Source organism: Myotis davidii, unplaced genomic scaffold, assembly GCF_000327345.1.
Source record: "Myotis davidii unplaced genomic scaffold, ASM32734v1 scaffold591, whole genome shotgun sequence".
NCBI lineage: Eukaryota > Metazoa > Chordata > Mammalia > Chiroptera > Vespertilionidae > Myotis > Myotis davidii.
This window is the reverse complement of record NW_006284340.1, coordinates 590,184-606,264: the sequence shown is the minus strand read 5'-3', so window position 1 is coordinate 606,264 and position 16,081 is coordinate 590,184. Positions and strand designations below refer to the sequence as shown.

General features: G+C 50.9%; 1 protein-coding gene across 1 annotated transcript in view; it reads left to right on the top strand.

Moving 5' to 3' along the window:
• The window catches only part of CACNA1E (calcium voltage-gated channel subunit alpha1 E), a 435,061-nt gene that overhangs the window by 401,003 nt on the left and 17,977 nt on the right, over nt 1-16,081 (top strand). The window contains exons 38-41 of the mRNA XM_006754527.2: nt 3,212-3,277; nt 7,042-7,133; nt 7,662-7,827; nt 13,110-13,237. Coding sequence (XP_006754590.1) covers nt 3,212-3,277; nt 7,042-7,133; nt 7,662-7,827; nt 13,110-13,237 — 452 coding nt within the window. The remainder of the gene's footprint in view (nt 1-3,211; nt 3,278-7,041; nt 7,134-7,661; nt 7,828-13,109; nt 13,238-16,081) is intronic.

The window sequence follows — 16,081 nt, the reverse complement described above, 5'->3', positions numbered from 1 at the left end:
GGTCGGGGTGGCCCTGTCAGGGCCGACAGCACAGCCAGACAGCACAGCGTCATTACACAAGTCCCTTCACCTCTGACGCTGGTGGAATGCGGGTGTGTCAGGAGCAGTAGATACACACAGTACAGCTCGGCCGCACAGCGGGCAGCTTATGTCTAACCGGATAGCATCTCATTCTAGAAAAACACCTCAACTTTGTAACTCAGTTATCTCTTCTGTCCACTGAGGCAGGGAGCTTATCTGAGGAGGCATTCCAAAACCTTGTCCATGTATAGAGCCAGCCACCTGTAGTCACTAACCCTCTGCATTTTCAGGGACGTGACAGTGGCTTTATCTCACAGAACAGGACTCCTTGAGGTCTGTTTTATAGCAAGACGAGTCCCAGCACATCTTCATTAGTGTGTTTCTTGAGCCACTGGGTGTGTGGCGTGCTCACGATTGCCTCTGTGTCCTGTATACCGACAGGATGCCTGGCAAGGGTAACACGGGAGCATCTTTGGAACATACAGAGGTGTATGTGTGATTAAGTGTAAGTGGAATACCAATACCTGAAACCCACTTTAATGGCAGAGACTTCCAGTAGAAGAAGTTCCCAAACGTATTTAAATATCTTCAATCTCTAGCAAATATCATAATTAGCTGTTGTTGTTTTTTAAAGGGAAGCTTTTTTAAAAAATATATTTTTGTTGATTTCAGAGAGGGAGAGAGAAACATCAGTGATGCGAGAGAATCACTGATCGGGTGCCTCCTGCACACCCAATAATGGGGGTTGAGCCCACAACATAGGCATGTACTCTTGATTGAAATCAAACCTGGGACCTTTCAGTCTGCAGGTCGACGCTCTATCCACTGAGCCAAACCAGCCAGGGCCATAATTATTTATTTTTAAGGTTCAGGGGGCCTAAATATTACTCAAATGCTTACTATTTTCCTCTTATACAAAAATAAGCTTTTCCATGACTGTGTTTTAAAAATGAATTTGATGCTATTCAATGATTGAAAGATAAAAAATCACAGAATTGTCTTCTTTGTTTTAATTATTTATATATGGGGTGGGCAAAATTAGGTTTACAGTTGTTTATGTGGAAAAAGACATGCAGGTTATGATTATTTACAATAGCTTTATTAACTCTAAAGGATGTCACAGTGCAACTGTAAACCCTCTTTTGCCCACACTTGTCTTTTAAGTCCAAGTTGTGATAAAGAGTTTGCAGTTTCTCATCCTTCACTCTCATCATTGATTCACTTCTCCATCCAGGACCCATGGGCTTGAGGTGTGAGATGTGAGGCCAGTTGTAAGGACGTTCACTCAGGCTCCTCGGAGCAACCTTTGACATTCTTACTGTATCCAGAGTAACTGTTTGATGTGATAGCTCCCATGGAGGCCTTTGGAAAACCACGTTTCCAAAGCTAACTGGCAGAGGGGAAATCTAAAACCTTAGCGAGAATTTACTACGAGTCTCGGGTGAATTCAGATTTAGAATTTGAAACCAGATGCTCTTAAAACCTTTTTCTCTAGAAGCCACCCCAGCAAGCTATCATTTGTTCTTGAGTCTCTTAAGAACTATGTGTCAGCCTGTCATATTATCGTGATCACCATTTCTCTGTTAAAACTGAACACTATGTAGGGCAAAGAAAAAGCCTGTCAAAAATTGATGGCCAAATGGTTGGCTTATTTCGGTGAATACACAGACTGGTGAAGACAAGTGACACTGTGACGGGTAGGTGTTTCCATTTTGGAACAGTCCTGGGACAGGCATAAAAGTTGTTTTCCCAACATTGACAAACCAAGGCTGCCTCTGCAAATACACAGCAGGCGCCACACAATATATATAAAACAGCATGGCACTGCCTGTCCCCACCCTCCCAGCCCTGAGCTCAGCCCAGGTCTGCACCACTGCTTTGGCATTTATGAGGTGATAAAGAAGAGATCAGAATGAATCTTCAGTCCTCTCGCCAAAGCTGTGGGAAGGGAGAGATGAACTAGGGCCTGGAGCCCTTGGAGGAGAGAAGGTAGAATAAGGGCAGGAGGTGAACATAGAAGTTGGTAGAAGGTAGCACACCCAGGTGGCAAACAACCTGCCTCCCTACTCTCTCCTTTCAGCAGAGGGAGTCTCCCATGGCCCCTCGAAATGCAGCCCACAGATCTCAGGAGTCAGCACTCATTGGAGAGGGGGTTCTCCCACCAACTTTTACCCTTTACTCACATTACCAGAGTCTCCCAGGGTCCTCCATGCTGTGAGATCTGTTGGTGAGCCCTGCGGCTCCTGCCGGCCGAAAGCCTGGAATTGATCCCCTGGGATCTGCACTGTCCACACTCAAGATAGAGTGGAGACGCACAGTTAGTTGTGCCGCCTTTCAGGGAGCTTCCTGGATGATAAAGAAGAGGGATTTGCACGTCAGCACTGAGATCACCGCAGAATTACAGTGCCCACCCTGGCCCCCGAACCCAACTGCCCTGTGCGCATGGGCCCAGCCACCCAGGGCAGTCTCCTGCCTTACATTTCCTCCCCTGGCCCCCTTCACCCCTGTAACTGAGATGTCGTCCCTAAGCGGCAGTTCGCTTGCCCAGCGTGGAACTTGGTGCCGCCTGATTTTGGACAGGGCTTGGTGGTGGCTGACACCTAAAAGGCGTTTGGGGATCTTACAGGACACGTATGGGAATATCAGGAACCTAAAACTTTGAGAAAAGATGTTTTCTCAGAGGATGAAGGAGCCTTCTAGGAACTGACAAACAACCGAGACCCCAGCGTTTGTGTTTGTTCATAGATTCTTCTCATGGGCTTCGCATTGAGTGGGGGAACGGGAAAGGGTAATACCAGGATTGGAGCCAGGGCAGGATGCTTGCTGTGTAATTTGCATCACAATGGCCCACATGATTAATATTCTGTTGTGCAAAGTGGGATGAGCCCCAGGCCCAGGAATTTTCCCAGCTCTCCCTGGAGATCCGGGCTATACTCCAGGTGAGGGAATATTCTGGACAGGAGGTAAGTTCTGAGCCTCCCTGTGGCCAACAGCTCCCATCTCTGTCAGAGGATGTGGACATCTGCAAAGTATGGCACCCCGAAACAGGACAGCCCCAGGGACACAGCCCCAGAGAGTCTGCATACGTCAGCCTCCAGACAAGACTCCTTTACTGCCAGTGACTGCAGGCCGTTGAGCCTGGGAGCTGCCTGCCTTTGAACTCCTGGTCACATCTCTGCTTTCCTTCCAGGCCCTGCCCTACGTCTGCCTTTTGATCGCCATGTTGTTCTTCATCTATGCCATCATTGGGATGCAGGTGAGCGGGGGCGCGTGTGGGGCCTGGTCAGGGTGGTTGTGGCCCAGACCGTCTCTGGCTCACTGAGAATCAGGACTTGGGGTGCATTAAAGGGGCACACTCCCAAGGTCTTGTTGCCATGTGACCTTGGGAATTTCCCAGGTGCAGGCTTCCCCCCTCAGGTTGCCCAGGTAGGCAGGGTGGTCTGTTACAGGGGCTTCATCTGAGGTGGTGAGACCATAGTGATGACTTACAGCAGCTGGACTTCCAACAACAAAACCACAGCAAAGGTAGCACCAGTGTTCTTGGCCAGAGGGTGCCCAGGAGACTAAGGAGGGGGCAGGGCTCATGCTGATCCACTGCTCAGGGTCTCAGGTATTGGAGCCAGGCCTTAAAGGTCAATGGCTGATCTCCTATATACAGTGACGCAGAATAGGGCTGAGTAAAATCCTGAATGGCTGAGATTTACAACCTGAAACTCACCCCGGGGAACAGCTTGCCAGGTTCTTGGCAGCATGCCAAACCCTAGACCAGAGGTTCTCAACCTGTGGGTCGTGACCCCTTTGGCAATCGAACGACCCTTTCACAGGGGTCGCCTAAGACCATCCTGCATCTCAGATATTTACATTACAATTCATAACAGTAGCAACATTACAGTTATGAAGTAGCAATAAAAATAATTTTATGGTTGGGTCACAACCTGAGGAACTGTATTTAAAGGGACAGAAAGTTGAGAACCACTGCCCTAGACCCAAGGGCCACATTCCAGCTAGTTCTTCTCAAAGGGCCATGCAGCTGGCTGGTTACACATCCTTCCCGGTTTGGGAATTGAAAAGTGGAGCTCAGGTTCCCACCCTGGGTATCCCTACAGTTGCCAAAGGCCCGTCGAGCGGAAGAGGCCTAAAGGTCTCTCACAGGCAACTGTCATTTAGGGTGTGTGGGCTCCTGCCGAAAACACACAGCAGCAGCCCATGGACCTACCCGCTGGGGACACAGGCTCTCTGCTTGTCTCGGGGAGGCTAACTCTGGCTTGGAGGCAGGGAGACTAAGCCCCAGCACAGAACTTCAGCCGAGCGGCAGTCCCCTGCAGTCAGGCAGGCTGCCACCTTTGGACGGCTGCCCGCTGTCCCCTTCACAGCACCTGCCACCAGGAGCCACTGGCCACGCCTCCCAGGCCTGCCCAGTCAGCAGCCCCCGCCAGGGCCCCTCTGAAAGGCTCTCCCCTTTTACTCCTCTTTCGCGCCTGCACTTCAGGATTTCGTTCATCTTCTAACCCCATTACTGGAGACTTTATATGATAGAAGCCAAGTGTCAGAAAGTGTGAGAGTTGGCTGAGAAGTAATGAGATCTCCTTCAGAGAGGACACGTCAACAGGGGTTTAACGGTGATGTCCGGGGCGTGGAAGAAGCTAACTCCCAGCGACCTTGAAGATTGCCTTGACGACTTCCATTAAGTCCCTTGGAACTTCCGAATATTTGGATCTAGAATTAAAATCTTCTTGAACAGCCAAATGGAACTTGATAAAATTACCTTCTTTTTGGCTTATGCTGAAAAATAGTTCTTACCGCCTTTTTCATTTTCAAACAAAATAAACTAGAATTACACCATCTCCCATACTAACTGGTTATTAATACTACTGAAAATGGTGATAATGCTGTAGTGTTCACCATTACTCAACTTCCTGAGTGTGGCAGGCACTGTGCTAAATGTATGTCCTTACCCTCTCTCTTCGTGTGTGTGTGTGTGTGTGTGCGTGCGTGCACACGTATGTACATACACACACGAGAGAGAGCAAGAGAGATGCAAAGCTCCTAACTAGAAAGATTGCATCTATATTGTCATAACAAAGCAAAGGGATCCTTACAAACAAAGGCAGAAGGACAGTAGGGCATTAGAGAGGTAAACGCAACAGGATGTCTCTATGGGAAGGACTGTTACTCTGAAGGAACTTGCTGGGTATGGAAAAGTGCTCTGGGCTGCAGGTCCTTAGAGGCGAGGCTCTCAGCCTCAGCTCCACCGCTGGCCAGCTGTGCAAACTTGGTCAAGTGACCGAACCCCTCTGGGCTTAACACCTCAGCAGTCCCGTAGAGGAGTTGGATACACAGCTTCACAGGTCCTGCCCGGTTCTACAGGTCTGTGAGTCCAAGTGAAAGGACATAAGCCTATACATTCAGTCAGTTTCTGATGGTCTCAGCATCCCTTTCTGCTCTGTACCCATTTGATGTACGAGATTTGTGACAAGGACTGAGTGAAAGGCAAAAAAAATAAAGTGGAAACAATTTGAAAGACCACCTTCACAATAAATACATGTTTGGCTTGAAAATTTTCTTGGAGAACATTCGGTATAAGTTTATACACATACCTCATGCAAATTCTCAGCCTGCCCTCTAACCAGGTCATGATTGGAGAAGGGAGAAAGTACACAAGGTCGGTGTATGTGGTAAATCAGGGATAAACCGTGGATTCTGAGCCAGGAGGGCGCACGAGAGAGAGAAGGAGATGCGAACACAGGCAAGAGTTCCTGACAGCTTCCTCCTGGGGCATCCAGAATTAGATTGGATTGTTCGGGATTTTTTCAGGGCTGCTATTTGTCTGTTTGGGGGTTCTCTACCTTCTCATCTTCCTCCTTCCTACTTCCCCAGTCCTGCTTGGCCTGCCCCCTCCATTCTCCCCGAGAGACAAGTAGTATTTGGGTTTTGAAAAGCAACGTTGAGAACACATTCCCAAAGCAGGTGTCAGTGGGAGTTATCCGAGCAAAATAGCTGGGGGGAGAGCTTGTTCCTCAATTGCACATTCTGAAAGCTGTTATGGGGGGAATATGTTGCATTCGGCAGCTATTAGATAAATGGAAAGATGTTAGATACAGGCTGAAATTTGTCTGAAATGGCTGGGAAAGCAATCCGTGAGCCTTCAGTTGTGCAAATGGTGATTTGGGAGACCAGACCCTGATGTCGGAAGCGCAGCTGGGGAGGAAAGTGCCTCTGGAAAGGCACCTTCTCATCGGAAGGGACCTTGGTGACCGTGGCTCCGGGCACAGTGTGTTGGAGAGCTCATCCTTATTCGGTGTCTGCAGATGAAGCGCTCTGGATTTTCCCTCTTTTTTCATGTGAATTTGCCTGGTGACCACATTCTAAGCCCAGCGACCAAGGGCAGATTAGTAACCTCACTCGGTAGCCAGACCTGCCCAAACCTGTTGCCGTCTTCCTCTTCTGAGCGTCCGTTGTCCTGACTTTCTTCATCCCTCTGGCCTGGAAGTCCAGGCTGTGTGAGCCCAGCCTTGGGGACGGTAGTTTACAGACAGATGGACTCTCTGGGTAGGAACACAGCCAGGGAAGACAGATGCCCCTCTCTGACCTAAACTGCTTGTGCACTTGAGGGCAGCATCTTCCCAAGCCAGAGTCACATCTGCAGATCCGGATGCCCCCATCAGCACCACCCGGACAGGCAGAGACTCCGTGATGGGGTGATGTCTGTGGCAGGCATACGGTGAGTGCCATGGTGACAGGTGCCATGGAAATAAAAAGACCAAATTAGGTGTGGGAGGAACGACAGACAGGTGGAAGATTTCCCAGATCTTGCCTTCTGCGGTCTTCTTTTCCCTCCTGCTTATCGGGCCACAGGCACGGGGCCCACCAGCCTGTCTGGGTGTGAGTTGTCTGCTTCAGGGCGAGGCCATCAGGAGGAGCCACGCGTGTGGATGTGCCAGCCCTGCATGTCACGTCCATGTGCTGGGTGCCTCTCACAGTTCCGCCGTGCTCATTGCCTTCTGTTGTTTTCTCCTCCAGGTATTTGGAAACATAAAGTTGGATGAGGAGAGTCACATCAACCGGCACAACAACTTCCGGAGTTTCTTTGGGTCCCTCATGCTGCTCTTCAGGTGCCTGGACGCGGGACTATTGTAGCCTAGCCCTCCTCTGAGGGGACAGAGCTGGTCTTCTCTTCACTGCCTGTGCCTCTGCACTGCCCTTGCTCCGCTCCTAGCGGGATGGCAGTGGCGTGGGGGCAGCAGAGAGATCATCTCTAACTCAGTAGTGAATTTGCAAATTGCGGCTTCAACTTGTCCTTTGGGATTCTGAGAGGGGGAAGGCGAGGACAGTTTCCTACAGGTCAAATTCCAGTTAAGGCCCGAAACCTTGGATGGCCGGGTGTGTGGGGTCCCTAAAGTCCCATCACGATCAGCAGAGATTCTTCCAAAAACAGGGAAGCAGTGGGTGAGGTGGCAGAACCCGAGAGAGACTCATTGGCATGCTCCATCTCTGCATGGAAAGCATGAGAGCCACGGGTACTAGGCAAAGCCGTTGGGCCTACGGCAAGAGGAAGGGATGGGTGACTTGGGAGAGAAGGCCAAGGAGAGGACAGGACATGCAGACCTGCAACGAATCACCGAAATGTCTTCTGGGCTCAGGAGTGCCACAGGCGAGGCCTGGCAGGAGATAATGCTGTCGTGCCTCGGGGAGAAAGGCTGTGAGCCCGACACCACGGCGCCCTCCGGGCAGAACGAGAACGAACGCTGCGGCACCGATCTGGCCTACGTTTACTTTGTCTCCTTCATCTTCTTCTGCTCCTTCTTGGTGAGTTGCCTTGTGCCCTTAACCCGAAATGTGGCCCAGCCCTTCCCACCCTGATAAACAGTCACAAGATGTTTCCTTCGGTGGATGGTCACACACGCTCCAGCCCACACTGAGAGCCAGGGTTTTCTCAAGAGAACTCCTGGAGGTGACGGTGCTTATCGGACTCCTGGGTGGGGGGCTATCCATGGTTGAAAAGACATTTGCTGCTTCCCCAGGAAGGATGGCTATGGGAAGGGTTGGAGGGTGGGATAGAGGTCAGTGAATAGAACAGTGAACATCATGTCGAATCTACTGTAACCCACAGTAAATCCTTTCTCTTCTGTATCTCGGATGTTTTATAAATAAGGCCAAGAACATCTTCTCTCTCTCTGGAGACCTTTGAACTGTTTGGGAAAAGGTACCTTGAAAATATAAGGTGATAGCATTAATAAGAATAGAGTGGTGACAATCTACAGTATAATGGATGCAATTCTCTTACGTCATGACTAGTGGCCCAGTGCACGAATCCGTGCACAGGTAGGGTTCGGCTGGCTTGCCCCAATGGGAGCCGGGCTGGCCGGGAGGGGGTGGGGGGCGCCACTGGAGGTTGGCCCGCCGGCCCCACCCCTGATTAGGGGGGGGGGGCTGATCAGGGGTGGGGCTAGCTGGGGGGAGGGGCCTCAGAAGATTTGGGGGGGGCCCATCGGGGCCCCGATCCAGCTAGTTGGCTACTGCAGTGCGTGTCATAGCGACCGGTCGTTCTGGTCATTCCAGTTGTTCTGGTTGCTTGACTTTTATATATATAGACTAGAAGCCTGGTGCACAAAATTTGTGCACTCGGGGGAGGCGAGGTGGTCCCTCTGCCCGGCCTGTGCCCTCTCACAGTCCAGGATCCCTTAGGGGATGCCTGACTGCCAGCTTAGCACTGCCTCGGAGGCAGGAATGGTTCCCACCACCACTGCTGTGCTCGCCAGCCTTGAGCCTGGCTACTGGCTGAGTGGCACTCCCCCGTGGGAGTGCACTGACCACCAGGGGGCAGCTCCTGCATTGAGCGTCTGCCGCCTGGTAGTCAGTGCGCATCATAGCGAGCAGGACCAGTCGTTCTGCTGTTTGGTTGATTTGCATATTAGCCTTTTATTATATAGGATGTTTAGTGACAGTGGCCAGCTTGACATGAGAGGATCTAATCGCTTCAGATATTAGTGAACATTGAGTGATATCTGTGGAGCACACCTGCTTACAAAATAGTGAGGGGCCCAAGTGCCCCTTCATTCTTTCATCCAGAAATCTCTGTGCTGCATAATCTGACCAGTAGGGATAAACAGGATGATGATTGAGGTACCCCTGCTAAATCAGTGATGGCCAGTCCTGTGTTAGTGGCCACCCTGACATTCCTTAGCTCAGCTTCGGTGCTCATGCCACTGACTGTACAAGAATCAAAAGCTCAAGCAGTTCCCTGGGCAAGTGGGCAGTTTCATGGCCGGACATCCCAAAGTGAATGAATTGTCTCTCATCCAGCCATTTCTGCCTCTAACGTGATCCTCGGGGGACTTGCCACCTGCCCATCGCTCAGGTGTGGGGAAGTGGCTTGCAGCTAGACCGAGGGGGACTGGGAGGGGATGGACAGAGAGTGAACTAACTGCCATGTTAGTAGCCCACATTGAGTTCTGGGCTTTGCTGCTACTGTAGCTTCTGTGGGACAGGAGGGAAAAGGACTTGATAATAAGAAAGTTATTTAGTGAGCAGATGCATGTGTTTCAGTAAACTTCCTGCAGGAGATTTTAAAAAGAAAAACAAAACAGTATCCCATTTAGAAATATGGAAGTGGAACGTCTAATGAAAATAACTGAAAAGCAATTTTGAATGATATTGGAGTTTTAAGTGGATTCATTCACATATTCAGCACATTTGTACTGAGTGGTCATTAAAAGGCGAGGCACTGGCTGTACCAGAGCCGAAAACTAAAGCAATGCCCTGGAAAGGTGGGCAGTTTCCTGGGTGGAGTAGAGCTCGGTGAATAGAGCAGTGAACTTCATGTTGAATCTGTTGTAACCCCCGGTAAATCCTTTCTCTTCTGTGCCTCCAGTGTTTTATAAGTTGATTCATTCACATGGTCAGCACGTTTGTACTGAGTGTTATTAAAAGGCTAGGCACTGGGGTAAAGCTATTATGGTCCCCCCAACCCCTGCTGTCGAAGGCTGAAAGGCATACAGGGGTCTCAGCGCTTAGATGGGGTGAAATGTGGCGTATAGAAGGACATGTAGACATCACAGTTTTATCCTACATGGTGTAAATGTTTAATAATAAATATTTAAAAGAAACCAGGGATATAACTGGAAAATTCATTAGCGACTATAAAGGTACTGGTAGAATTTTGAGATGGAGGGTGCTGCATAATTCACGCTACTGTTATTTTTAAATTCACGCTGTATTCAGTCTGAGAGGATCCGCTTTCAAATCTCAGCCCCCCAGGAGAGTGACTTTGTGACCTTGGGCGAGTCGCACAGCTTCTCAGCCCCACGCAGCCACCCGGAGGGATGTACGGGTGGGCGGGATGTGCCAGGCCGTGCGCTTAGAGCCAAGGATGCCAGTGTGTGTGGGAAGCGCTGGGTCCTGGAAGGGCTGATACGATGAAAGCTGCCACATGGAAACGTAGGGCAAGCATTAAAACAGAGAATAGGTGTGAATGTGCACACCATTATACAAGACTATAGGCAAACGTAAAGCAATAATAAATACCTAAGAGTGTTTGTTACCATGAATAATAGATACCAAGAAAGGAGTGTAAAAGATGTGTGGATACGTGGAAAACCCTCTGTAACCCACGCAGCCATTGCATATATATTCACTGTGGCTCCAGTCTCAGAGGCAGACAGAGAGGCCGTGCTAGGATCAGGCGCAGCTGCATGAGATAACTGAGTAACAGTGGCTTAACCCAGAGGGATGTTTCTTTCCCTTGAGCACCAGCCAAGTCTGGAGGGAGGCAGTGCGGGCTCATGATGGTGGCTCAACAGTGGTTAGCACTCTGGACTTTCTGGTCTTTTACCTCCAGGGCTGTCCTTCATCCTCTTGAGGCTAAACCTTCAGTCATCACCTAGTACATTCTAGGGAGAGGGAGGGAAGAAGACTGGTTAGTAGGATGGGCCAGCAGTCTCTCTGTGTGTTGCAGAGAAGACTCTAACAGGTCCCTCCTGTAGACTACTTCCTTATCCTGTTACCCCTCCTGCATAACTGGCTCTTCCATGCACCTACCCAGCCGCTTAACCTGGGAATCAGCAACAGAGACTTGTATTCCCTCACCCTCACAGCCCACTGGTCTCAGGCAGGACTCTCTCTTGCAAGTGACTCTGACTGAGCCTGGCTACATGGGCAGAAGCAGAAAGGAATTTTATAGGCATGTGGCAATGAGGAGTCCTGGGGCAGGGGGCTTAGGCCAGCTTGATCTGGGGCTCCAAAGGCATCACCAGGGTCAGTTTCTTTTTCTATTTATTGAGCTTTCTCTTTTTTTTTCTATTTTATTTTATTTTTTCATCACAATTTATTCCCTCTCTGCCCTCTCCCAGCCTCACCATCCATTTACCCCTGCATCACCACTCTGTTGTCCATATCCATGAGTTTATTCTTTTTTGTTCAATCCCTTCACCATCACCCAACAGCCCCTTCCCCACCAGAGCTGTCTTCCTGCACTCTCTGAGTCTGTCTATCTATTGCTTGGTAGTTCAGTTTGTTCACTAAGTTCTACATATGAGTGAAATCGTAAGTATTTGTCTTTCTCTGACTGGCCTATTTCACTTAGCGCAATGCTGTTTCACTTACCCATGCTGTCGCCGAGGGTAAATGTTCTTCCTTTTTACAGCTGAGCAGTATTCCACTGTGTGTGTAGCGTAGCTCACTCACTCCAGGCTCTTCCATGGGAGTTCTTTCCTCAAACAGCCCAGCCTGGGGCTCCGAGACCACAGCAGCAGTCCCTGCATGTTCAAGACCAACAGGGAAGGACAAGTGTTTTCCCTGAAGGTTCATTACCCTTTCACTGGCCTTGACTGGACCACCAGTCACCATGGCCCAGAGGAATGGGATCCAATGACTGGCTAAGGCTGGATCCCAAGGGGAGTGCCCCCTGAACCAGATGAAGTAGGAATAGGCAAGGGGTGGGTCCCCAAAAGAGCAGACGTACAGTCAACGGGTCCTAGGCAGCCAAGAATCAACAAAACAAGTGCTGTTCACTGTGACCATCTAGTCCTGTCCCTTCCCCTTCCTTGAACTGTCCAGTTTAGGCTGCTGTCCTGCCACTGGCTGGGTTCAGGGATGGCTACCCCTCAACACTGCTCCTGAGGGTCCTCTCTGCACACAGCTGTCCCCTGGTCTCTCTCCTAGTTTGCCCCCCTTCAGTAATTCCTGTTGCCTGCTGCCTAATCTAGACCAGGGGTAGGCATATGGCAGCCCATGGGCCAAACCCGGTTTACCACCTGCATTTGTAAAACACAATAGCTTTTTCATTCTTAAATGGTAGAGAAAAATAATCAAAGATGAATAATATTTCATAGCATGAAAATTATATGAAATTCAAATTCTGTTACCACTGTCACCTGCAGATGCTGCTTTCCTAGCTCTTGGGAAAAATCTGTAACATTTGTATATTTGCAATATGTCGCAGTTTTGACTAAATACTAAGTCTTTAAGAATACTCAAGTGACAACCTCTAGTGAGTGTCCGCGTGCTTTAAGCAGTGTGTTAGGCATGGGACTAGATCCCCGGGGTAAAATAGCAACTTTCTTACCCCCACCCCCTGCACCTGGGTGTCTGTTTGGAATACAGGGGGTGGACAATTAAAACTGTTGAGCAAGCAAGTAGGAGAACAGGGTCTTGGAAGCCACTCAAGAGCCAAGAATAGCTTCAAGTCGGCACGCAGTAAGCCATGGTGTGGACTCTGAGAGGTCTCACCAGTTCTGTTGACTTGTTTGGTGGAGCAAGGGTGGGGGAGGGGCTAGAAGGGAGAGTGGGCGTCAGGCCTTGGCTTTCTCCAGCCTTGGAGCATGTTGTCGCTGCTGCTCCCTCACTGCTACAATAACAGTTAAATAAATGGAACAGATAACAATGCTTTGCAAATAGAAAACTGAAATAATGCTGTTTGCACAACGAAATGTGTGGCACAGATAACACAAATGCAAAGCATTTAGCAGGATCAACAGGCTTTGGTCGGGGCCTTCAGCCTTACAAACATTGGAATTGTCGATTGGCCTTGAAGCCTGTTTTTCTGCTTTGGGGTTCCCCTAACTTTTCTTCCCTCCCCTCGTGCCCTCCAGATGCTCAACCTGTTCGTGGCCGTCATCATGGACAACTTTGAGTACCTGACTCGGGACTCGTCCATCCTGGGGCCTCACCACTTGGATGAGTTTGTCCGCGTCTGGGCAGAATACGACAGAGCTGCATGGTGAGTAGGCCACTCGGCCATCCCACTGGGGCCCGTATGAGGGGCCGCCAAGTTCTCAAGGAAGAGGTTGGCATTAGAGCCATCCAAATGCTTGCCTGTTACAGGCGGAGAGGGCACTCCTCTGGCTGTGGCCCGTTGGAGAGGCCGGTTCCTCAGCGTGGCTCTGGTATCAGACGTAGCTTTCTCTGTCCCTTCCCTCTCTCTCCTTTGGTGACAGGCTGCCCCTTTCTTTGCCAATCTCATCACGCTGTCCGTACCTCAAAGTGTTTGGGTTCAATCCCCAGAGGAGCTTCTTTTCCTGCCTAATGGTTGAGTCATCACCGGGGCTGACCAGGGTTTTCTGGGCCAATCAGACGTCTGGCCACCACGGTCAGTGACCGGAGTGATTCATGCCTCTCATCCCTCTCAAAAGGTCCAGTGTGAGAAAATGGAAGGTATACACAAAAGCAAGCAGGTTGCCCTTCCGACTGATCCCTTGTGGATTCTATTGCATGAAACTGAATTAAATGTCAGGAGTTTGTGGGGATACCTCCCATTCTCTTTCACTGTCCAGTAGTTCTTCGGCGATGTCATGCCCTCTGGCTTTACAGCAGGGTTGGCGACGCCCCCCCCCCCCCCCCCCCCCCACGCTTACGCTGAAGCACTTCTATGGGGCCCAATGCCGGTTTCCCAGCCAGGCTCATTTGTTTGTGGGTTGCCCAAGGCTGCTGTCGCACTACAAGGCAGGCTTGAGTGGTTATGACAGAGATGGTATAGCCCTCAAATTCAATACTATTTCCTATGTGAGCCTTTACAGAAAAGGTTTGCCCACCCCTGCTTTAGAGTTCAAGGGCAATCTTTAGGCCCTCGTGGCTGAAGACGGGTGAGAGTCCTGTGAGTGCTCACTCCCCAGGCTCTTTCCTGTCCCATGTCATCGTCGCTTTGGGGACTTAATCTCACCAGTCTATCCTTTCTGGGCCCCCTCTGAAAATACTACAAGGAATGTCATCCTTCGCAGGAACGGGCCATGTCGCTTCCACCTGGAACCCCTTCCCCATCTGAGACTCTTCCCCAAATCTGTCCTTCCCCGGGCTGTTGAACTTGGGCCACTGTGTTACAGGTTAGAACTCTGAATCAGAAGTCTTCTTCCCCTCAGCAGTTAGTAGTGACTTCGGGCACAGCGTTCTCTCAGTCCATTCCTGTTCCAATGGCTGAGCGGTGGCTTTTACCTTCTGTGCTTACTTTCTAGTAGTCGGCTGATTAGAAAGCCCAGGGCAGGGTGTCGGAGGGGAATGCAGCCAGGCCTGCATCTGTCAGCTCCGTGGCCTTGGACAAGGCCCTTACCCACTCTGAGCATCCTCCCCTGTAAAATGGTGATAACCATACCATCCTTGAAGGCTGGTTGTGCGTAACTGTTACTATCATTGGCAATGACGATGCAGGAAAGTGACTGGAAAGTGTGGACTATCGATCTGTAAAGCATGGATGGCCATCGGATTGGGAGCCTGAGCCACTAGCAAAGGCGGTCACTGCCCTCCTGGCCTCCCTCGGCCGGCCTTGGCTCGCAGAAACCCCAGCTCCCCGTGGATTCACGTGATCTCACGACCCAGATGCCATAGACCTGTCCCCTCCCCACTCATTCCAGCTGCTGGGAAGAAACAATGCCATGAGGACTGCTCCTGAGACTTAGATGCATGAGCCGTGAGAGAGCAAACAGGAAAAAGAAAACCTCTTCTGTCTGCTTTGAGTCTCATGGCATTGATGTGTTCTGGTTAGAGTTTCCTTGGCCTTGTCTCTGAGGTGGGGGTGGAGGGACTGACAAAGACACAGTGAGTCAGTGTCTTCAAAGAGAAGGCTGCTATGGGTTCCAGAGACCATCAGCCTCTCGATAGCAGAACCAACCATCCACAGTAAGAAAACCAGACGGACAGATTAACCTCCTCTCAAGGACTGGCGAGCTGCTCTTTGGAAGAGGAGGATGAATCAACACCAAAATCAAGACCTGGCAGAAAGAGCGGAGCTGGGCAAAGGCCCGGTCTCCACGGGGCTGCTGGGAGGCCTGGCGCTCGGAGGCGGAGCCGCTGATCACACCAGGATGTGTCCAGACCCCTGGCTGTTGCTTTCTTGTCCTGGCCTACGGACCAGATGCTTTAGCCACTGAAAACGAATCAACTGTTGATTCTGTGCTTTTTACAGGAAGCATAACTCTGCAGCAGGCTCGTGGGGACGGGGGTTGGTAAGACAGGTCTCATAGTTCCTGGAATTCTGACGGGATCAGACCGAGCTGCCTGTGAGCTGGGCAGTGGCGTGGAGCAGGGGACAGGGCTGTTGTCTGAGCACCGCTCTGGGCAGGCTCCCCGAGGGGCGGGGGGAGGGGAGGGAGCTTGCCCAGCTCAAGACAAATCTGCCAGAGAGAGCAGCACAGCCCTTTGCAGCGTCCCTCGTGCCAACTGTGCTCCTCGCTAATTAGCTAATGGGCAATGTGTGTCTCGCAGAAAGACGCGGACTTCCTCGCCGCCCGACACGTGGGCCTGAGGAGCTGGCTCTTGGCCGTGACTGTGAAAAACAAACAGTTCTGACGTCCACTTCACGGCAGCCGCGCTTGACAGCGGTCAGAGCAGTGGTGAGGCGGCAGGCTGTGCTCCTCCAGGCCTCGCTCGGGCCAGGGCCCATTTCCTGCATCTGGCCAGGTGTGGGCCGCATGGATAGGTATCCCGGGGTGCCCTTGGCCAGGAGGCAGTCCCGTTGGGCACTGGTCGGGCTCGATTGCCCTGGGAAATTGGGGGCAGTGCAGGTTGCAAGGCGATGCCTCTCTGGTGCCCACCGTGCTGTCTCCTGGCCCGGCTGTGCCCGGCCCGGAAAGGA